The following is a 17,788-nucleotide window of genomic DNA, read 5'->3' as shown; positions in this document are numbered from 1 at the left end:
TTTGATTATTCCTTATAATATTCCAACATAATTTGAAGAGTTATAATATACTTTGTTATGTTACAATGGTGTATTTACTGATTTAGTTTTTTAGGCAAGTGTAGGCATTTCTGTGTTCAAAGAGCTCAGCAAGCTTTAAGACACTGAAACTGAACTCTCTCAAAGTTTCCCAAGGAAGTTGAATAAGTGTGTAAAATGGTGGACAGGATAAGACTTTCTACATTTTTAAATGTGTATTAAATCTTATAATTGAGTTCTGTTCATCATTGTCAGTGCATGCCAGGTGAAGTTTAGCAAAGCAAAGCAAAGTTCTCCCCAGCCGGTTTGTTTATTTATATGATGCATCCATTTTATCTGTGATTGCCCATGTACCCACATCACGATTCATCTATTTGGTCTGAGATTGGCCACGTACCCACATCATTGGGTTTCCGGCTTCAGTTGGTAGAAAGAGAAAACCAGACAAATTACCATTTGGGTCAAATATACAGATGACCTGGATTTCCGTTCCACATAAATGGCCTTAGATGGCCTGTGAGATGGACAGTCATTCGTTTTACAGCTCAGATGGAAGCCGTGTTTGGGTCCGACCTGCTTGCAGCCCTAGTCTGGCCCAGAAACTGCCCTGTTCCGCTTGAGAGTCTGGAGTTTGCTACAGCCTGGGAGTCATTTAAATGACCAGACATACATTTCAATTGGATGCCTCTGTAGAAAGCACTCCATATAGTTAGTCGTTCTTTTTACCCTTCATTTTGTCTTTATTCTTCCATTTGGTCGACTTATTTCGCAACTTCAGATGAGTATATATGTATTTTTATATGCACTTTTTGTGTTTCATTGTATGATCCTTACTATGCAGGGCTATACTATGTATTCCTATCCCAAAAACTTAACCAAGGATCAGTTAAAACCATTTCAAAATGACCTACCGCCAAATGACCTAGTTAAGTTGGGACAAGGGTTGTTGGGTTGATGGTTGAACTTAGCTTAGTATTTGCTCTGTAAGATCACCATGGCCATAAAAACCTACTGTGTGTCCTCGTGCGGTCGATCGAAGAGGACCCCTCACAGTGCATTTCAATGGTCACGAGGTTGGGAGGGGTCGGGTCATTTGTATCATTTCATTTTGAAACTGTCCACCAGGGTTCAGTAGACATTTTCTTCTCGGCCTGTGGCATCTGTTTTCTGGTACCTCAGTATTCGTCAATGTCTACACCTTGGGTCATCACCCCCATGTCTTGGTCCTGCATGTCCCACATCTCCCTTCCCTGTTCCCAGACCTCTCTACTCCATTTTTATATTTGGTGTTTTTCCGACATGTCTTCTTTTGAAAAGCAGCTCCTGTTGTTTTTGTTTAAGTGCCTCTTAGGTGTATCTCTGTTTTAGAATTACACTCACGACTTGGTGAGGGGGGTCAACGAAAGCAATGCCTTAAAATGATGAAAAATGTAATAAATTGGATGAAATTATTGACAAGACATTAATAAAAGGGATTGTCATTGGCAGATGCTGTGGGTTTGTTCATTGTCCTGTGTCTCCAAGCACAATGTATGTATCTTTTTAGTAATCATTTATTTGAAAAGGAGATTATTCAGGTTATAATTGATCGAAAATGAATGAGCATATGTACAGTATCTTATGTTAATTTTAGTTCACCAACTCCTTAGTTTCTTCCTAATCTGTTCAATCAATTCTTACATACAGTATACATTGATGGGTAGACAGACAGAAAAGATAATTAAAAACCATTTAATTCGATTTCCAGTCTGTGGACTGAGGCATGCCCGCTCAAATATGTGCGTGCTTTCTGACAATGGCGTATGGAGTACGCCTGCTTAAGTACGTATGCTTTTGTAACAATAGTCTCTGGAGTATGCTTGTGCAAGTACGTTTTTGCTGGCTTAGCAGTGATTGATGGAGTATGTTGGATTAAGTATGTGTATGATTGCTTAGCAGTGATTGATGGAGTATGTTGGATTAACTATGTGTATGCTTGCGTAGCAGTAGCTGAGTGTATTGTAGGTGGCTGCGTAACTGCTGTGTTACTAGTGTGTGAGGTGTGTGTTACTAACCCTGTTCGCTGTGCCGTCTCCTAACTGCTCTGTCCCCTAGGAGGCCGCCTCCTCATGTTCCCGCACGACCCAGCCACTGGTGACCATGGCAACTGTCGTCAAGGTAACCCTAGAGGTACCAAAATCCTTTCACTGGTCCAGAAGTAAAGCTGTAACCACCTGCACTCACCTGAGACTGCCCAAATTTCACCTGTATAAGACCACGCAGCGCACCCAGAAGTCCAAGCTGTTGGTTGCTATGGTGTCTACGTACCGTAAGTTTGTCATTTCTGTAAGTTAGTACGTGAATTCGTACAAAGGAATTGGGGAAAACGGAAAAGAGGTCCAGAGACTGGAATGAAGCTCACACACAGCTACTGTGCAAAGACAACACGCGCCACAGTGACAGAAAGAGAGAGAAAGAGTGAGAGAGAGGGAAGGAGTGAGGAGAAATAAATGCAGTCTGTTCCCAATCAGCCCACACTGAGAACGAGTTGTGTTTCAGTGCAGGCAACGGCAGTACATGTCATTTGTCTCTTCAAATGTGGTATGCTGCAGTTTGAACTTTGTGGTACAACGGTTACAAAGGGTAGTGGTTCTTCTAAGCCAAATCCTCCCTATAAGGCTGTTCATGTCAGAGGGTTAGCCATGGGGCTGCAGGGGTGAATAGACCATGATAAACACCCATAATCTGAGGAGCTCCAATCCTGTACCGTTCCAACTGACAAATGTGTGTGAATATGGGCAACTATTCAACACGGAGATACACACACACACACACACTTAAGGGGAAAAGAGGATTTAGTAACCTGGCAAATTTCAGTTTGGGTTTAGCCACTGAAAAGACTCTTTCCAGAATGTTACCATGTAGATCTAGAATTTGACTTGCAGCCAGTAAAGACAGTTTTTTGGATTCCATTATGACATCAACAAATGGAACCTTCATGTTACATTCTAATCACATATTGTGACAAGTAGCACTCCTTAAGCAGAGCCATGTAGGTCCCATTGGTTCATTGTTACATCATAAAATGGAACCCCTGGTTAACAACATTCTTGTCACATATTTGTGCTCTCTTCAAGTGTAAAACCTTAGGCAAATAGTTTTTTGGAACTTTTACCAATGGTTCCAAATTATTTCCCCACTCATTCAACATTGAGTCACATTTTTTCTGACTGAGAAATGATACATTTATAGACAATACCTCAGACTAACTCGGGTGTCATCCTCTATTTATAGTGGCCTACTTCAGTGTGACATGCCAGGATGTACCTCTTGGGTTTCAGGTCTTTTGCTTAGATAAGTGTTTTTGTGAGCATGTTTGTGAATAATTTATATTGTGAGTGTCTGTAAATAAAAATATGTAAATATGTGCATTTGATCATGTGATGGGTTTGAGGAAAAATATGTAATACATCTTTGTGATTTTTGAATTTGTATTATAGTCACCAAATTGCACATTCTTATTGTAACACACTTGTGATTGTGACCTGGCATGGACTAGTACGACTGTATGATGCTTGAACTGGTCATCACTGAGTTTGTTCATGTACTTTGCACTTGTCATTCATCCTGTTGGGCCAATTATTGACATTTCCTAGCTTTAACAAACACATAGGGCCTAGTAATGAATAAATAAGCTGTTCTGATTTGTTACTGGTGGGTATTTTATGCTGTCCACATAAATTGTACAGAACCGCACACCAGAAATCAAATCGAGGTGAGATCAGTCACTGAATTACATGAACACTGCCCAAAGTTAACTGACAAGAAATATAAATCCACACCTAAATGTGTTCTTTTGGGCTGTGAATAATGTGGAACAGAGGCCTTTTCCAAATCATCCATAATAAAAGGTATTACTTGCTTTGTTTATTCTTTTGTGTGCGTTTTTTTTCCTCTTTTTTTTTTCATATGAAACCATATCCAGAGTATGCAAGTGTGGACGTTATAATTCTACAACGGTGATCACTTTCTCTTGTGACACATTTTGAGGTGCAGAATGTTGGCTTTATGTCCACGTAATGGAAAGCCATGACAACATGCTGTCAGTGCCTTTTTACAGTAATTGTTCATCTTGACGGATTCACCTTCAACCTAGACTGCAAATACTTCACCCTGACACTTACTGTAAACGGCCAGTAGAGGGCATCAAACAACACGACTACGACAGGACTAAAGGGAAGACAGAGGAGGAACGATGTTAGCCTACAGGCAGAGATATTTTGATACATTTATTTGAGGGGTATTTTGTATTTTGTATCAAAATAAAATATAAAATACTGTTGCCAGAAAATGTAACAAAATACAATACATGTATTTTGTATTTTTAAAATACAGGAAATACTTTTTCTGAATTTTCAGTTTTCTCACAATTTGGTATAGCACAACATTCAGGTTTGGGCTATTCAGTGGCGTAATGTAGTAACCACGGGGCCAGGTGCAGGCTATTATGACGGGCCCATGTCAGTGGTTCCGTATCCTTTTTTTCATGTTTGTAACCGCCACGACAGGGCTCTCATTGCAATCTCTATGGCTTCCAGGAGAGCTATCCCCAGCGTGCTTTCGTCATACGTAATTGCCAGGTAAGGACTAGGACGCGATCTGGCACTCCGCGCCTGGGCGAGACTCTCCACTTTGTGAATGAGGCGCGCCTCACCTAGGACGCGGGTCTGGCACTCCGCACCTGGGCGAGACGCTCCACTTTGTGAATGAGGCGTGCCTCACCTAGGACGCGATCTGGCACTCTGAGCCTGGGCGAGACTCTCCACTTTGTGAATGAGGCGCGCCTCACCTAGGACGCGGGTCTGGCACTCCGCGCCTGGGCGAGACGCTCCACTTTGTGGATGAGGCGCGCCTCACCTAGGACGCGATCTGGCACTCCGCACCGATGAGACTCTTTTTTAAAGATCTTAGCCTGCTATAAACGTTGTTGAGACTCTTACTAAAGATCTTACTCATTCTCACAGAGAAAAAACAATACACGTAGCCTACTATAAACGTTGTTGAAATTTGAATTAAGTTGAAAGTCGGTAACAAAACAGAGACAAATAGCTACACGTCAAGCAATGTCATTTATTTCCTAAAATACGTTTTACGAATCCAACTTATATTACCACCGCAAACTCACAAATTACAGATAACGTATAGAAGTTGTACTAGCATTTGTATTCAAAGTTTACACTTTAATCTACCAAAGTACTCACCGTTTAACAATACAACTTCCACAAGTTACAGATTATCTTTGACAACATTGGCGCCCACATGTGACATCACACAGATATGACCGTGTAGCTATTTGTTTGTCTCTGTGAGAATGATTAAGATCTTTAGTTAGAGTCTCAACAACGTTTATAGTAGGCTGAGATCTTTAATAAGAGTCTCATGTGCGCCCGGGCCCCTGCCTCTATGCAATGCGGCGCGGAGTGCCAGAAGAAGCAACACTTTTGGCAAATTGACTGATGACAATGACATTCAGAGGCAGATCAGATGGTCTCGTGGTAGAATCCGACAGTAAAAAAAAATCTCCTTCTGCCTAAACACTGGAGAAAGTAATTTGAGTATTTTAAATACAAAATTACTCCACTCTAAAGTATTTTGATACAAATTACATTCGATTTTTTATCGGCCCTATCAAATACAAATTACAAAATACTCAAAAGCAAATTAACTAGTATTTCAAATACAAGTAATTGAAATACTGCCCATCTCTGCCTACAGGTTTGTCTATGTGTAGAAATAGAGGACAAAGGCATGAAGATAGATCAAGCAAGATAAATATTTTGATAAATATCCCTTCTGAATGAATCCTTAAAAAAAATGGCAGAGCCAATATGTTCAGGGCCCTTTGGGTTATTGATGACTTGTCTGGATCATGTGAAAAACACCAAGCATGGATGTTGCATGGTTTCAAGTCCAGAATATTCCTATTTCTATGATGACTACTGTTTGACCGACACCATGCATATAGTCAGTCTGTCTGCCCACCCTCTTCCTGTTTCTGAGTGCGTCTCTCACCACACAGGAAATACTGCTCCTGAGACGGACGTGCTCTTCAGTGACGCACTACATTCAAGATGAACTAATTCATCTTTTGCCTGCTCTTTAGCAAAACAATTGTCAGTCAGAACAGAAGAAAAAGACCCCAACTCAGAATTTCTTTCTCATGATGTTCAAATGATCTAAACAAACGTACAAATGGCCAGATGTCATGCTCAGGAAAATGTGTCTTTACATAGTAAAGGGATAAACTACACTCAAGAAATGCCTTCTCTTCTGTCAAAAACAAAAAAACAACTGTTCCCACATCTAGTGCTTTGTGTAACTGTGATTTTCTTTTTCCAACACGAGAAGTTTAAATCAAGCAATTACAAGCCAGCCAAAAGGCAAATAAGTATGTCTTGGGTTCATTTCATTTTGTTTATTTTTTGTAAAAAGTAAACTCTTAAAAAAAAAATCCATCTGTATCACCATATGCATATATGATGTATATATATATATATATGATACGTTCATATACACACACAAACATACATATATATATGTTTTTATATTTATTTATGCATTTCACACTGATACTCATCTCCCTTTTGTCAATATTAACACAATCATAAAAACACACACACACACTTTAAAATGTGAATTGATGTAAACAACACCATTGCTCTCTCTACCACACGAGGAAGGCAAGGCAGGCTCTGATGACGTGTCTGAAACTCTAATCACATGATGTTGTCAAGAGCAACCCCGCCATCAACTTCCTGTCCCCTGCAGCCTGTTGCAGGCAAGTAGAAAAGTCGCTGTGGTGGCAATGGTGATTAAGAAACAAGTACCGAATGAAGTCCGTGGGAGAAAACAATTGTTTGTGCGGTTAAACAAATAACCCCTCTCCCCCAAATCTCGTAAAATTAGGTACCATGATTGATTGAAGCCGAAATATTACATGAAATATCAACCCCGCCCCCCCCCGCCACTGAAAACACACACACACACACACACACACACACAAATTCCATCCCTCATGTAGGATTGCCTTAAAACAACAACAAAAACACACAAAAACCTGCGTAGCTGTTTAAAAGCACGATGACTAGTGAGGCAAAAGGCCACGTAAACAAGGAACACTACAGCAAGAGGATTCACTGGCCTTGAGCCAACATGGCGGCGCTCAGGCCAAAGCCTCACGCTTACAGTGGCCTTGCTACTCAGTACAGCAAAACTACCTAGGAAATAAAGGCACTGCATTGAACCAACCTAACCATTCCATATTCACACTTCAGAAACACATGATATCTCTCGCTCACTCTCTCTCTCTCTCTCTCTCCATCTCACAGACACACCTTTACTCCTCAACTCTATATATTTATCAACCCTTTATCGCCCACTCTGTTTCTCTCTCTCTCTCTTCTCCCTCTGTTTCCTCTGTTTCTCTCTCTTTTCTATTCTCTCTCTCTCGCTTGCTCTGTCCATCCTTTGTGATTGGCTGAGGTGGTTGCAAGAGGGCAACTGATTGGCTCCTTTCTCTCGCCACTACTCAAATAGACGGGCAGCAAAACTGGCACAGGTAGTCCTCTGGCAAATTGTTGGAGTGACAAAAAAGAAAAGAGAGAGTGAGTGAGAGAGAAAGAGAGAGAAAGAAAGACAGAGTGAATAAAAGTAGCAGACAAGGGGTGAGACTGAGGGCACAGGAATTAGAGAGAGAGAAGGAGGGAAAAGACTGATCAGACGTCTACGGACAGCTGAGAGGACAGAGAGGGAGAAGAAGGGAGGGGGGAGAAAGAGAGAGGAAAGAATGAGCGGGAGAGAAATAATAGAGAGGAAGAAAGATGGTAAAGACTGATTGTTGAAATCCAACTAAATGGCCCTTCTGCTCCTCCGTCTACGTGCACACCCTCCTCTTGTCTTCGAAGAGGCGGCGGACGGTGTAGACTTGCGTGAGCGCCACGGCGAGCATGACCAGCAGGCTGACGCAGGACCAGAAGGACACGCGCCACAGGTTGTCCTCCAGCACGTAGCGGTCCCGGGCCTCGTGGGCCCGCAGCGCCGTCTGCATCTGACGACTACGCTCCAGACGCCGGTGAACAGAGTCCATAGACTCCTGAGAGGGGGGGAGAGGGACGGAGGGAGAGAGAGAGGGGGATAGAGAGAGGGGGAGAGAGAGGGGGATAGAGTGAGAAGGGAAGGGAGAGAAGGAGAGGGAGAGAGCGAGAGAGGGAGGGGGAAAGAGAGAGGGGGAGAGAGAGGGGGATAGAGTGAGAAGGGAAGGGAGAGAAGGAGAGGGAGAGAGCGAGAGAGGGAGGGGGAAAGAGAGAGGGGGAGAGAGAGGGATAAAGAGAGTAGGGGAGGGAGAGAGAGGGACGGAGAGAGGGGGATAGAGTGAGAAGGGAAGGGAGAGAAGGAGAGGGAGAGAGCGAGAGAGGGAGGGGGAAAGAGAGAGGGGGAGAGAGAGGGGGATAGAGTGAGAAGGGAAGGGAGAGAAGGAGAGGGAGAGAGCGAGAGAGGGAGGGGGAAAGAGAGAGGGGGAGAGAGAGGGATAAAGAGAGTAGGGGAGGGAGGGAGAGGGACGGAGGGAGAGAGAGAGAGGGACAGAGGGAGAGAGAGAGGGGGATAGAGTGAGAAGGGAAGGGAGAGAAGGAGAGGGAGAGAGCGAGAGAGGGAGGGGGAAAGAGAGAGGGGGAGAGAGAGGGATAAAGAGAGTAGGGGAGGGAGAGAAGGAGAGGGAGAGAGCGAGAGAGGGAGGGGGAAAGAGAGAGGGGGAGAGAGAGGGATAAAGAGAGTAGGGGAGGGAGAGAAGGAGAGGGAGAGAGCGAGAGAGGGAGGGGGAAAGAGAGAGGGGGAGAGAGAGGGATAAAGAGAGTAGGGGAGGGAGAGAAGGAGAGGGAGAGAAGGAGAGGGAGAGAGCGAGAGAGGGAGGGGGAAAGAGAGAGGGGGAGAGAGAGGGATAAAGAGAGTAGGGGAGGGAGAGAGAGGGACGGAGAGAGGGAGAGAGAAAGAGGGATGGCAAGAGAGGGAGGGAGAGAGAGAAAACAACAGTGAGGCTTGACGCTGAATGGAGAACAGGACTGGTTTAGTCTTTATATGTTATATTTTTATAAACCTTTACCTTCTCAAAGCAATATTTTATGTGTTTATGAAGTTCCAATCTAACACTGTTGAATGCATTGGCACCGCAAGCTGTGTCTCATCATGCCAGTGAATGATGAACTGAACTGAACTGAACTGAACTGAACTGAACTGAACTGAACTGAACTGAACTGAACTGAACTGAACTGAACTGAACTGAACTGAACTGAACTGAACTGAACTGAACTGAACTGAACTGAACTGAACTGAACTGAACTTGAAATGACTGACATGAGTGCCTCAAAAGAGCTACACATTGCCGGTACACTGCTTTATGGATGAAGGCCTTCTGATTCGTGAGTGGTGTGGGAGGGGGGCGGAGCGCTCACCCTGATATCCTCCAGTTTGTACTCTAATAGGCTCTCAGGCTCCCCAAGGCCCGCCCACTCGTCGTCCCCGCCCTCGTCGACGGCAGGCACCTCCAGGATGACCTCGAAGAAGATCATCTTCTCCGAGAAGCGGCTGAAGCTGTTGTCAAAGCAGATCTGGTAGTCTCCTTCTTCAGTGGGCTCCACACTAAACATTAGAAGAGGAGGGAGAGGGAGGAGGAAGAGGAAGGAAATGGGAAAAAAAGAAGAAAAAGGAGGAGGATGAGGAAACAAGAAAACAATTGTGTCACCAGATTAGACATCTAAGAAATGTGTCTTTCCACATACTGTCTACCTGATTAATGCTGGGATGCGTCCTGCTGTTGAGCCACTGCCATATATAACATTATATATATACTGTATATGTTGTTTTATATGTATAGGGACTATCCAGCCAATAGGACTTACGGATGGAGGCTCACAGAGGCAGGTGTAGAGGTACTCACGTGTGGACGCCGTCAGAGCGCCGGAACTCTGAGATCAGCTCGTAGCCGTGCGGAGAGAGGATGGTGAAGTCCACATCCATGCCTGCGCCTGCAATGATCTAATCAACACACACACACATGCAGACACACACACACACACAAACACACACACACACACACAAACACACACACACGAATGACTTAATGTGTATTTGCATATACTTCCCCCATAACAGTAAAACAACATAAAAAACACATAAAGGTGATGTATATAAATTTTAAATACACCTGCACCTGCACAACAGCCACAAACACAATCAGAAACCCTGCCCAGCCTCATAAGACATCCTATACTTGGCTTACATCCTTTATGCACATATTACACATCTAAATCTTTATTCAAGTGGAGTGATTATCTCCTCAAGACGCACATCCTACCTACCAGTGTTATGGACTGGTGTTTTTATTTGTATGTTCATTTTAATTGTTGTACTGACTCTTTAGAGGTGGACTCGTTCCTCAATCCTCTGACATATGGTGTGCGCACTAACTATGGAAACAGATCTGCTGCAGGACATCCGTCACTGACTCATCAGAGCGTGAAGTGAAGGCGACTCAACTGGTACTTGCAACTACTCAGTCACAACTGCTGCTGCTGAACTGATAGGATAAAATCACTTTGCAAAATGCCTCACCTTAACCTTAACCTTAACCAACAGAGAGAGAGCCAGAGAGAGAGAGAGAGAGAGAGAGAGCGAGAGAGAAGGGGGCCAACCTGCTTGATAAACATCATTGTCTAGGTATTAGGATGAACAACAGGATGTTAATCATAACCAACTGACCAGCACTTTAAGATTAAGCTATTACTTGAGTCAAGCGTGTACTAGGCAAACAGGAACACACCCATACAGCAAACACAAAATACGGCTAACGTTACATTATCCGGAAACGGCGAGTTGGAGGACGCTGGACTGTTTTAAATGTATTAATGTTTTATGTGTATGTTTGATCCCATTTCTGTCCCTTTTAATCACTTCATGATCTTGCTGCTATGACACCTGAATTTCCCTAACGGGATTAATAAAAGATTATTTATCTTATTTTACTCCAATGCAGGCTAAATGCAAGCCATGCGCATTAGGCCATAGGCTAGCTTTTCTATTGTATCATTCCGTTCCAGTATTATGGGAAATAAAATATCTCAACGTATTCTGAAAGTGTACTACACCATCCTGCTTACATGAAGTTTCCACACGCTGAAATCCTGTATTTATTTTGCATTTTGACTCTGAATATCGAACTACCTTATCTGCCGCGGTATGATTCACGTGAGTGTTAAGCGTCACTGATCCAGTTCCGACCAATGAGAGATCACGATTACTACTTTGTGATGTGAGTGAGTCGCGGTCTGTTGGTAAACAAAGATGGCGACGCCCAGTCGAAAGCGGTTGCGTTCAGAGGAAAATCCTGCTTGCTGTATGCATATTTTAGAGAATTGTGACGAAAATACCTGCGTTTTAACTCGAACAAGATGGGACACATTCAGGAAGATCGCAAAAGAGTGGATATCGCTGAAAGGGAGAGAGAACAACGCCGTGTTGCCAATTGTACACATGTTGGACAGTGAATACTGTGAACTGGAAACACTCCCCTGCTATCATCCCTCCTGCTACAAACGATTTACTGATAAAAGACAGCTGTTCCATGCCAAGGAGAGACTAGAGAAACAGAAGTCAGGTTGTACTGGTGAGTAGGCCTCAATTTATATTTTCTGCACGTTTTTTGTCAATAACAGGCGAAGCCTCAGTCATAACCAGTAAAACAGCATTTCTGTATGACTAGCCTAACTATGCCATATTATATAGGAAAAATCGAATTAAAAATATTATTGGGACATGCCATCATGTTCATTGTTATTTCCAGACAGTGCAGGTCCTTCCCCTAAGAGATTGCGTTCGAAAACAGAAATGCAGGGATCTTCAGCAATACTTCCTGAAGTCTGTTTGATCTGCAAGAAAAAGGAAAGATTTACAACAGTCAGAGGAACGAGAGTGAAGGATAAATTGGCCAAAGCAAAAACAGAAAACTGCGGTAGTAAACTTAGTGTAATACATTCTTGGACTCTCTCGTAGTTTCAGTCTCATATTGCAGTGTTTGTAGCCTACTGAGGTTTATGTTTACTACTGTGTACATTTTAAAAATGTTTCCCTTCACATTCAAAATACGATATAAATCCTTTCAAAAATAGATCAAAACTTGTGATGTATACTTGTTTCTTGTAAGTGAGTGAGTCATATTTAGGCTTACCAGCATACTTTAAAAGCATTATGATTGAATTGACTGCTAGCCTAGTCCATACCCCTATTGTCTCTACTACATGTTTTATTCAAGTTCTTGTTTTAATAGTCGGCTTAGTCCTCATTGAATTTACATCAAAATGTTCAGGGCGACTACGCGAGGCAGCAGAGCTGAAGCATGATGAGAGTATTTTGATTCAGATACGTGGGAAAGATTGTGTAGCAGTGGAGGCCAGGTATCACTATGACTGCTACAGAGCGTATACTAGATTCCTTTCTAAGACTCAATCTGAAACAGGAAGGTTTGTATTAATGAGAAATGTTATCCCCAAAACATTTTTTTTAAGAATGTGAACTTATACCTGATTGAATTCAACTTTGCTGAGGGAATTTTTATGAAATATTTCAATTTCAATCAAGGCACTGAATCTTAACATTTATCCTAGGTGGCTCTTATTTTCCTTAGATAATGCTTTAATTATTGACTAGTGTAATTTCCTTGCAAACTAATCTTCATTCTTTAATGCATTTTACAGTGGGAGAAGGTCATTATTTGATGCCTCATACAAGGTATTCTGTGATACTGTCATTGTGAAGAGGATTTTGGACAACCAAGAAGTTCTTCGGATGACTAGCCTTCTAAAGACCTTCAAGAAAATTGTGCAGAAACATGAGTCATTGGATGCCTCCAATTACAGGTACACATAATTGTATTTCTGAGGGTATTACTGAATATACCTAACTGAATAGTAGTAAAGAAATATTTTTGCTATTGAATATGATTTTGATTTTTGGCTTGGGAAAAAAGCCCCCCTCTGCAAAGACCCTCAATTGTAAGATTTTGTTTTGGACTGAATAATGAACTTGTGGGACCAAGAAAAAAAAGCTCCTAATCCAAAACACAATGGAGGATCATTAATGCAATTCTGTAGGAATGAGCCTTGATCTGGGAATTTCAGAACTCTCTATTGTTTTTTTCTTTGAAATCTCATTCACCAGCACGAAATTGTTGTCAATCACACTTACCAGTACTTTTTAGGGGCATCAGTGGTCTAGTGGTTAAGAAATTGGCTGGACCGAAGGGTTGCAGGTTCAAATTCCACCTGAGACGCTGATGAGGTGCCCTTGAGCAAGGCCCAAGGCCTCGGTGGCAGCACACTGCTCCGGGTGTAGTAGGAATACTAGAAATAGCCATAGTTCCCGGATGGGTTAAATGCAGGGGATTAATAGAATTAAGTTAAGTTCAGTTTTTAATTTCAGGAATGACCAGCTAAAGTCAAGGATTCAAGCAGACTATCCTCAGATCACCTTTCATCGGCCATCTCTGAGAAATAAGAGTGAACTTGTGTATGTTGAAACGCTTTCAACTGGGTCTGTTTTTGAGGAATTACACTCTACAGAAAGTGACCTAGGATCTTCAGAAACAGACAATGGCTCTTACAGCCCAGAGCATGTGACTTCAAGACTAGACCAAAAACCAAAAGACCTCCTACACACATTGTACTCTGCTGATGATACACTTTAGCGTGAGTAGGCTATTCTGGAGCGCTTAATCGTTTATGATGATCAAATTTGTGGTACATTGTGATTACAATGGATGACCCACAGGGTCGTAACAAATGTGTTTTCTGTTTTGCCTTGTGTCTTGTAGGTGGGTTGGTGCGCAGCTGTAGCTGGAGTTGGAGATCGGGGAGTCTGGCCCTGCACCTGGATTACATGTGTGTTTGTGTGTGTGTGTGTGTGTTTTGTGTGAGTGTGTGTGTGTGTGTGTGAGAGAGAGTATGTGTGTTTGTGTGAGTGTGTGTGTGGGGGGGATCAGAGAGTAGCAGCTCTCGTGTGTGTGTGTGTTTTGTGTGTGTGAGTGTGTATGTTTGTGTGGTGTGTGAGTGTGTGTGGGATCAGAGGGGAAGGGATCAGAGAGCAGCAGCTCTCTCGTGTCTGTGTGTGTTTTGTGTGAGTGTGTATGTTTGTGTGGTGTGTGAGTGTGTGTGGGATCAGAGGGGGAGGGATCAGAGAGCAGCAGCTCTCTCGTGTGTGTGTGTGTTTTGTGTGAGTGTGTATGTTTGTGTGGTGTGTGAGTGTGTGTGGGATCAGAGGGGGAGGGATCAGAGAGCAGCAGCTCTCTCATGTGTGTGTGGTGTGTGTGTTTTCTATTTTTGTAAATAAATGATTATTTTTATTCCGTTGTCCGTCCATTTCATTTTCGTTTTGTCATGTCCTAAAAGCCCTAGACAGGGGCGTGACGACAATATTGGTATATGTTTTATTTGATTCCATTGAAGGTATAAGAAATTATTTGGAACTTATCTTAATATCAGTTAAGGGGCTTATATAGTCTAATCTGAAATGTGGTATGTGAAAAATTACACCCCATGGTGAGCTTCTTGCGCCTGGTGAAACATTTGCCAAACAGCTTATACTGGCAAACTTTTCGTGGGCGCAACCCACAAACTCAGCTCTGCAGCTCATCCTACGAATGCTTGTTCCTTGCAAATGTGGCACCATTTGAAAGGTGAGTAAACAGGCTTTCCAATGGTATATGGTTCATTGCCAAGAAGCGTTGTTACAACAAAGAAATAATCTACCAAACACCAAATTTCCTTAGTTTCAGTTTATTCTGGCACATTTTTCATGGGCGCAACCCACAAACTCAGCTCTGCAGCTCATCCTATGAATGCTTGTTCCTTACAAATGTGGCACCATCGGAAAGGGAAGAAAGTAGGCTTTCCAACGGTATAAGATGTATTGCCAAGAAGCATTCATACAGCAAAGAAATAATCTACCAAACAAAAGTAAGTTTCCCTACTTTTTGTGCTGAGTTTATGTCCATACTTTCATACATTTCCAACTTCAAAAGGCGATTTACTCACTAACTGCAAAATTCCTGCTTGTGGAACTTTTTGTGGAAGAAGTTTAACTATTGTACTTGATAAAAAACAAAAAAAAAAGTATTTCCCAGGATACTGGAACGGAAGTCAATTTCTAGGCCCTTTCTGAGAGCTAGCCTATGGCCTACATGACACTGACAGGTCTTGCGGTTGACAAGCTTCAATCTTCGGCAGAACAACTGGTCTTGAACAGCTTTTAAAATGTTAGCTAACTGTTCCTTGACATATTACAAACTCCCCTAAGTCGGCAAAACATCCACTAATACCCACATAAATGCAAGTGCTAATATCAGAGCTGAATAAAGAGCTAGATACGATCTACCCAATTAAGCTTTGACATAAAAGTGCCACGTTAACTACCTAATATAACTTGCATGCTAGCAACTTAGCAATGACTGAACACTTTAATGTCTGTAAGAATGATTGCCCGCTAACATAACTAACCGTTAGCTTAACAGCTAGCTCACAACCTAGAAGCCAGGAAAGGTTAAATTAAACATCCATCAAGCTGTTACGTTACGTAGGACTTTTGATTAGTTAGCTATCAGCTAACTTAGTCAATAACTTTATTCGATGCAGAGGTGATTTTGTCGTTATCAATTAATTTCACAGGTTACGTTAGCTGGGTCTTGGCTCGTAGTCATAAAACAAAGCATCTTAGCACACTGGTAAAACAAAAAGGTTAACTTTAAGTGTTAAACAGACTTAACTTACCTGGTATTCAACTTCCATAGAGCCATTTTTCGTTGCGGTTTGGAAGAAGCATTCTGTTCTTCCTGCAGGCAGCAGAAATGTAAACTCACTATCTAGGTTCGGGCTGAAACCGAGGACCGTTTTCGTGAAAAACACAATAACTACAGAGATAATAAGACAATTAGGTGAAAACCTAAGGCCACCCCCTTGATGGGAATTCATAACGAAGAGTTTCTGCTGTATTGTAGTTGGCTGTTGTCAAAGGTTATGCGACATTGTGCTAGCCAGATACCCAGCTAATACTCAGCAGCATCGCAATGTCCTCCTAGCCCACCGTAACTTTTTATTACCACCCGATTGGTTAAAGGAGCTCTCCTCGCTAACGGGAAATCAACCAATCAAAATATACCGAGTGTCCGTCCTTCATCCAATGGTTGAAAGCCGCAGTGAATCGACTTCTATAGTCGCTTTATAAACACAGCCTGTAATAAGCTGTTTATAATGTTATTTATAAGGGATGAGGGTTTACTCTTGAGTCGACAAGTAGGTCAGACCCGTGCTTAATATAGGTGCATGCATTTTTTTCTCTCTGCCTGTTACATTCAAATGACATCACAGTGATTGCTGGCTTGTGTATGTGCACATATACATTGTGAAAGGCAAATAGACTAAGCTATATCCAAAAGGCCTATTTGTTAATGGCCTGTAGGTTACACAAAAGGAACATTTTAACCTTTAGCATTTATTTTTTCATTCAATTTCAATAAACTTAATACATTTAAGTTGACTTGTCATACAGGCTTTGGAGCTCAGCTAAAACAACAAATGGTGTTAGAATGAGCCTACTGTATATAAGAGTAAAAAATGAAGCGCTTGGCATGAAATGCTGGCATGTCTGCTGATGACATGCCATACCCCAATACCCACACCTATGTCTCTGACAGAGGCTCATCAAGAACCCCTCTTCCACCCACGGAATAATGTGCCTCGCTGGTAGAGGCTGCAGCTGGTTGTGTGGAGTCAGACTGGAGGCTTGAAGAAGGGCTAGAGGCCGCAGCTGGTTGTGTAGGGCCCTGAGTGAAGTCACGCTGGAGGCTTGCTGCATCTGCTGAATCCAAAGCTGCACGGTCCCCAACAATGTAAGGGCCTTAAAATGAATTATCCATTATCAAAGACTTTCACAACAACTCCCGGTGTAGTTCATGGGTCGGGTCAACCTTAGACACGCGATAAGAAGGAATTATATTTGTATTTATTTTTTAAGAAATGTGCAAGTTCCTACTCAGCTGCGTGCCAACTCACCTCTTGGATTTCATCAGTACTTCCAGAGGAATCTCTACTTTACTGTGTCTCTACTTCACCATTAGTCGCTACTTAGGGTGGGGGTTGAAATCTCTCTCGCTAGTGCTATCCTGACAAATCGTGTCTGTGAACTCTCTGATCAGTGTTTAGGTGTTTGTTTTAAGAATGTAATACACCAATAAATACAAACACACACACACACATATTTATCTTTATACATATTTTCTCCACAACATCTTTGCCGAATGTCTTCTTGATTGATAGAGTAAGTAAATACACAAAATCAGTTTGTGTTCCTGTCATTTTATTAGAGAGAAAAAGCTTTGTATTGTAGTCAGATCAGTGACGGACAGAAAAAAAACACATAATATTCATATGCATGCACATGTCAATCAACTTTGCCATAGTTGTACTTCCATGAAGTCAATAGTTGAACAGAAATAGTAATAGCAAATAAAGCTACAAAAGAGATATTAAAATATTCCTCTGCCATTGGGTTAAGTGTAGCCTTTGACACCATGCTGCGGGTGGATACATGTATTTTCCACTGTGCTAAGTGAAAGGAAATCCAGCCCGCTCTATCTGGCCAAAACAACCACCCTATGTTCTACTATGGAAAAGTTAAAGAGCCCTCCGATGGC

General features: G+C 42.3%; 2 protein-coding genes and 1 long non-coding RNA gene across 7 annotated transcripts in view; 2 read left to right on the top strand and 1 right to left on the bottom strand.

Annotated features, from left to right (window-relative positions):
- Window positions 1-1,505, top strand: part of LOC308372654 (dynamin-2-like) — a 38,485-nt gene extending 36,980 nt beyond the window's left edge. For all 4 annotated transcript variants that reach the window (XM_080847920.1, XM_080847919.1, XM_080847922.1 and 1 more), the window contains exon 20: window positions 1-1,505. This exon is cut by the window's left edge. The gene's annotated coding sequence lies outside the window, so the exon portion shown is untranslated.
- Window positions 1,506-7,025: 5,520 nt separating this feature from the next.
- LOC308378452 (transmembrane emp24 domain-containing protein 1-like) lies at window positions 7,026-16,163 on the bottom strand. 2 transcript variants are annotated; one of them, XM_080855383.1, is made up of 4 exons: window positions 15,867-16,163; window positions 9,989-10,086; window positions 9,504-9,690; window positions 7,026-8,149 (listed from the first exon to the last, which is right to left on the bottom strand). In XM_080855383.1, the coding sequence occupies exons 1-4, from the start codon at window positions 16,065-16,067 to the stop codon at window positions 7,931-7,933; spliced, it is 705 nt and encodes a 234-aa protein (XP_080711509.1). In that variant the 5' UTR covers window positions 16,068-16,163; the 3' UTR covers window positions 7,026-7,930. The 2 variants fall into 2 exon arrangements, with proteins under 2 accessions (XP_080711509.1, XP_080711510.1); XM_080855384.1 differs by lacking the exon at window positions 15,867-16,163 and adding an exon at window positions 11,478-11,933.
- On the top strand, window positions 11,573-14,044 carry LOC308378469. The gene is made up of 3 exons (XR_013968974.1): window positions 11,573-11,713; window positions 12,801-12,962; window positions 13,916-14,044. It is a non-coding gene; the product is annotated as an uncharacterized lncRNA (long non-coding RNA).
- Window positions 16,164-17,788: the final 1,625 nt, after the last annotated feature.

Source organism: Sprattus sprattus (assembly GCF_963457725.1).
Source record: "Sprattus sprattus genome assembly, chromosome: 1".
Taxonomy (NCBI): Eukaryota; Metazoa; Chordata; class Actinopteri; order Clupeiformes; family Clupeidae; genus Sprattus; species Sprattus sprattus.
The sequence above is the reverse complement of the archived record's forward strand: the minus strand, read 5'-3'. Positions and strand labels throughout refer to the sequence as shown.

What these genes read in the sequence shown, in the direction of transcription:
- LOC308378452 (XM_080855383.1), bottom strand. Translation starts at nt 16,067, where the DNA reads ATGAATTCCCATCAAGGGGGTGGCCTTAGGTTTTCACCTAATTGTCTT. An exon ending in CGCTCTGACGGCGTCCACAC is followed by an intron (nt 9,691 to 9,988) that starts GTGAGTACCTCT and finishes TCTAATGTTTAG; the next exon opens with TGTGGAGCCCACTGAAGAAG. An exon ending in ACAAACTGGAGGATATCAGG is followed by an intron (nt 8,150 to 9,503) that starts GTGAGCGCTCCG and finishes CCCCCCTCTCAG; the next exon opens with GAGTCTATGGACTCTGTTCA.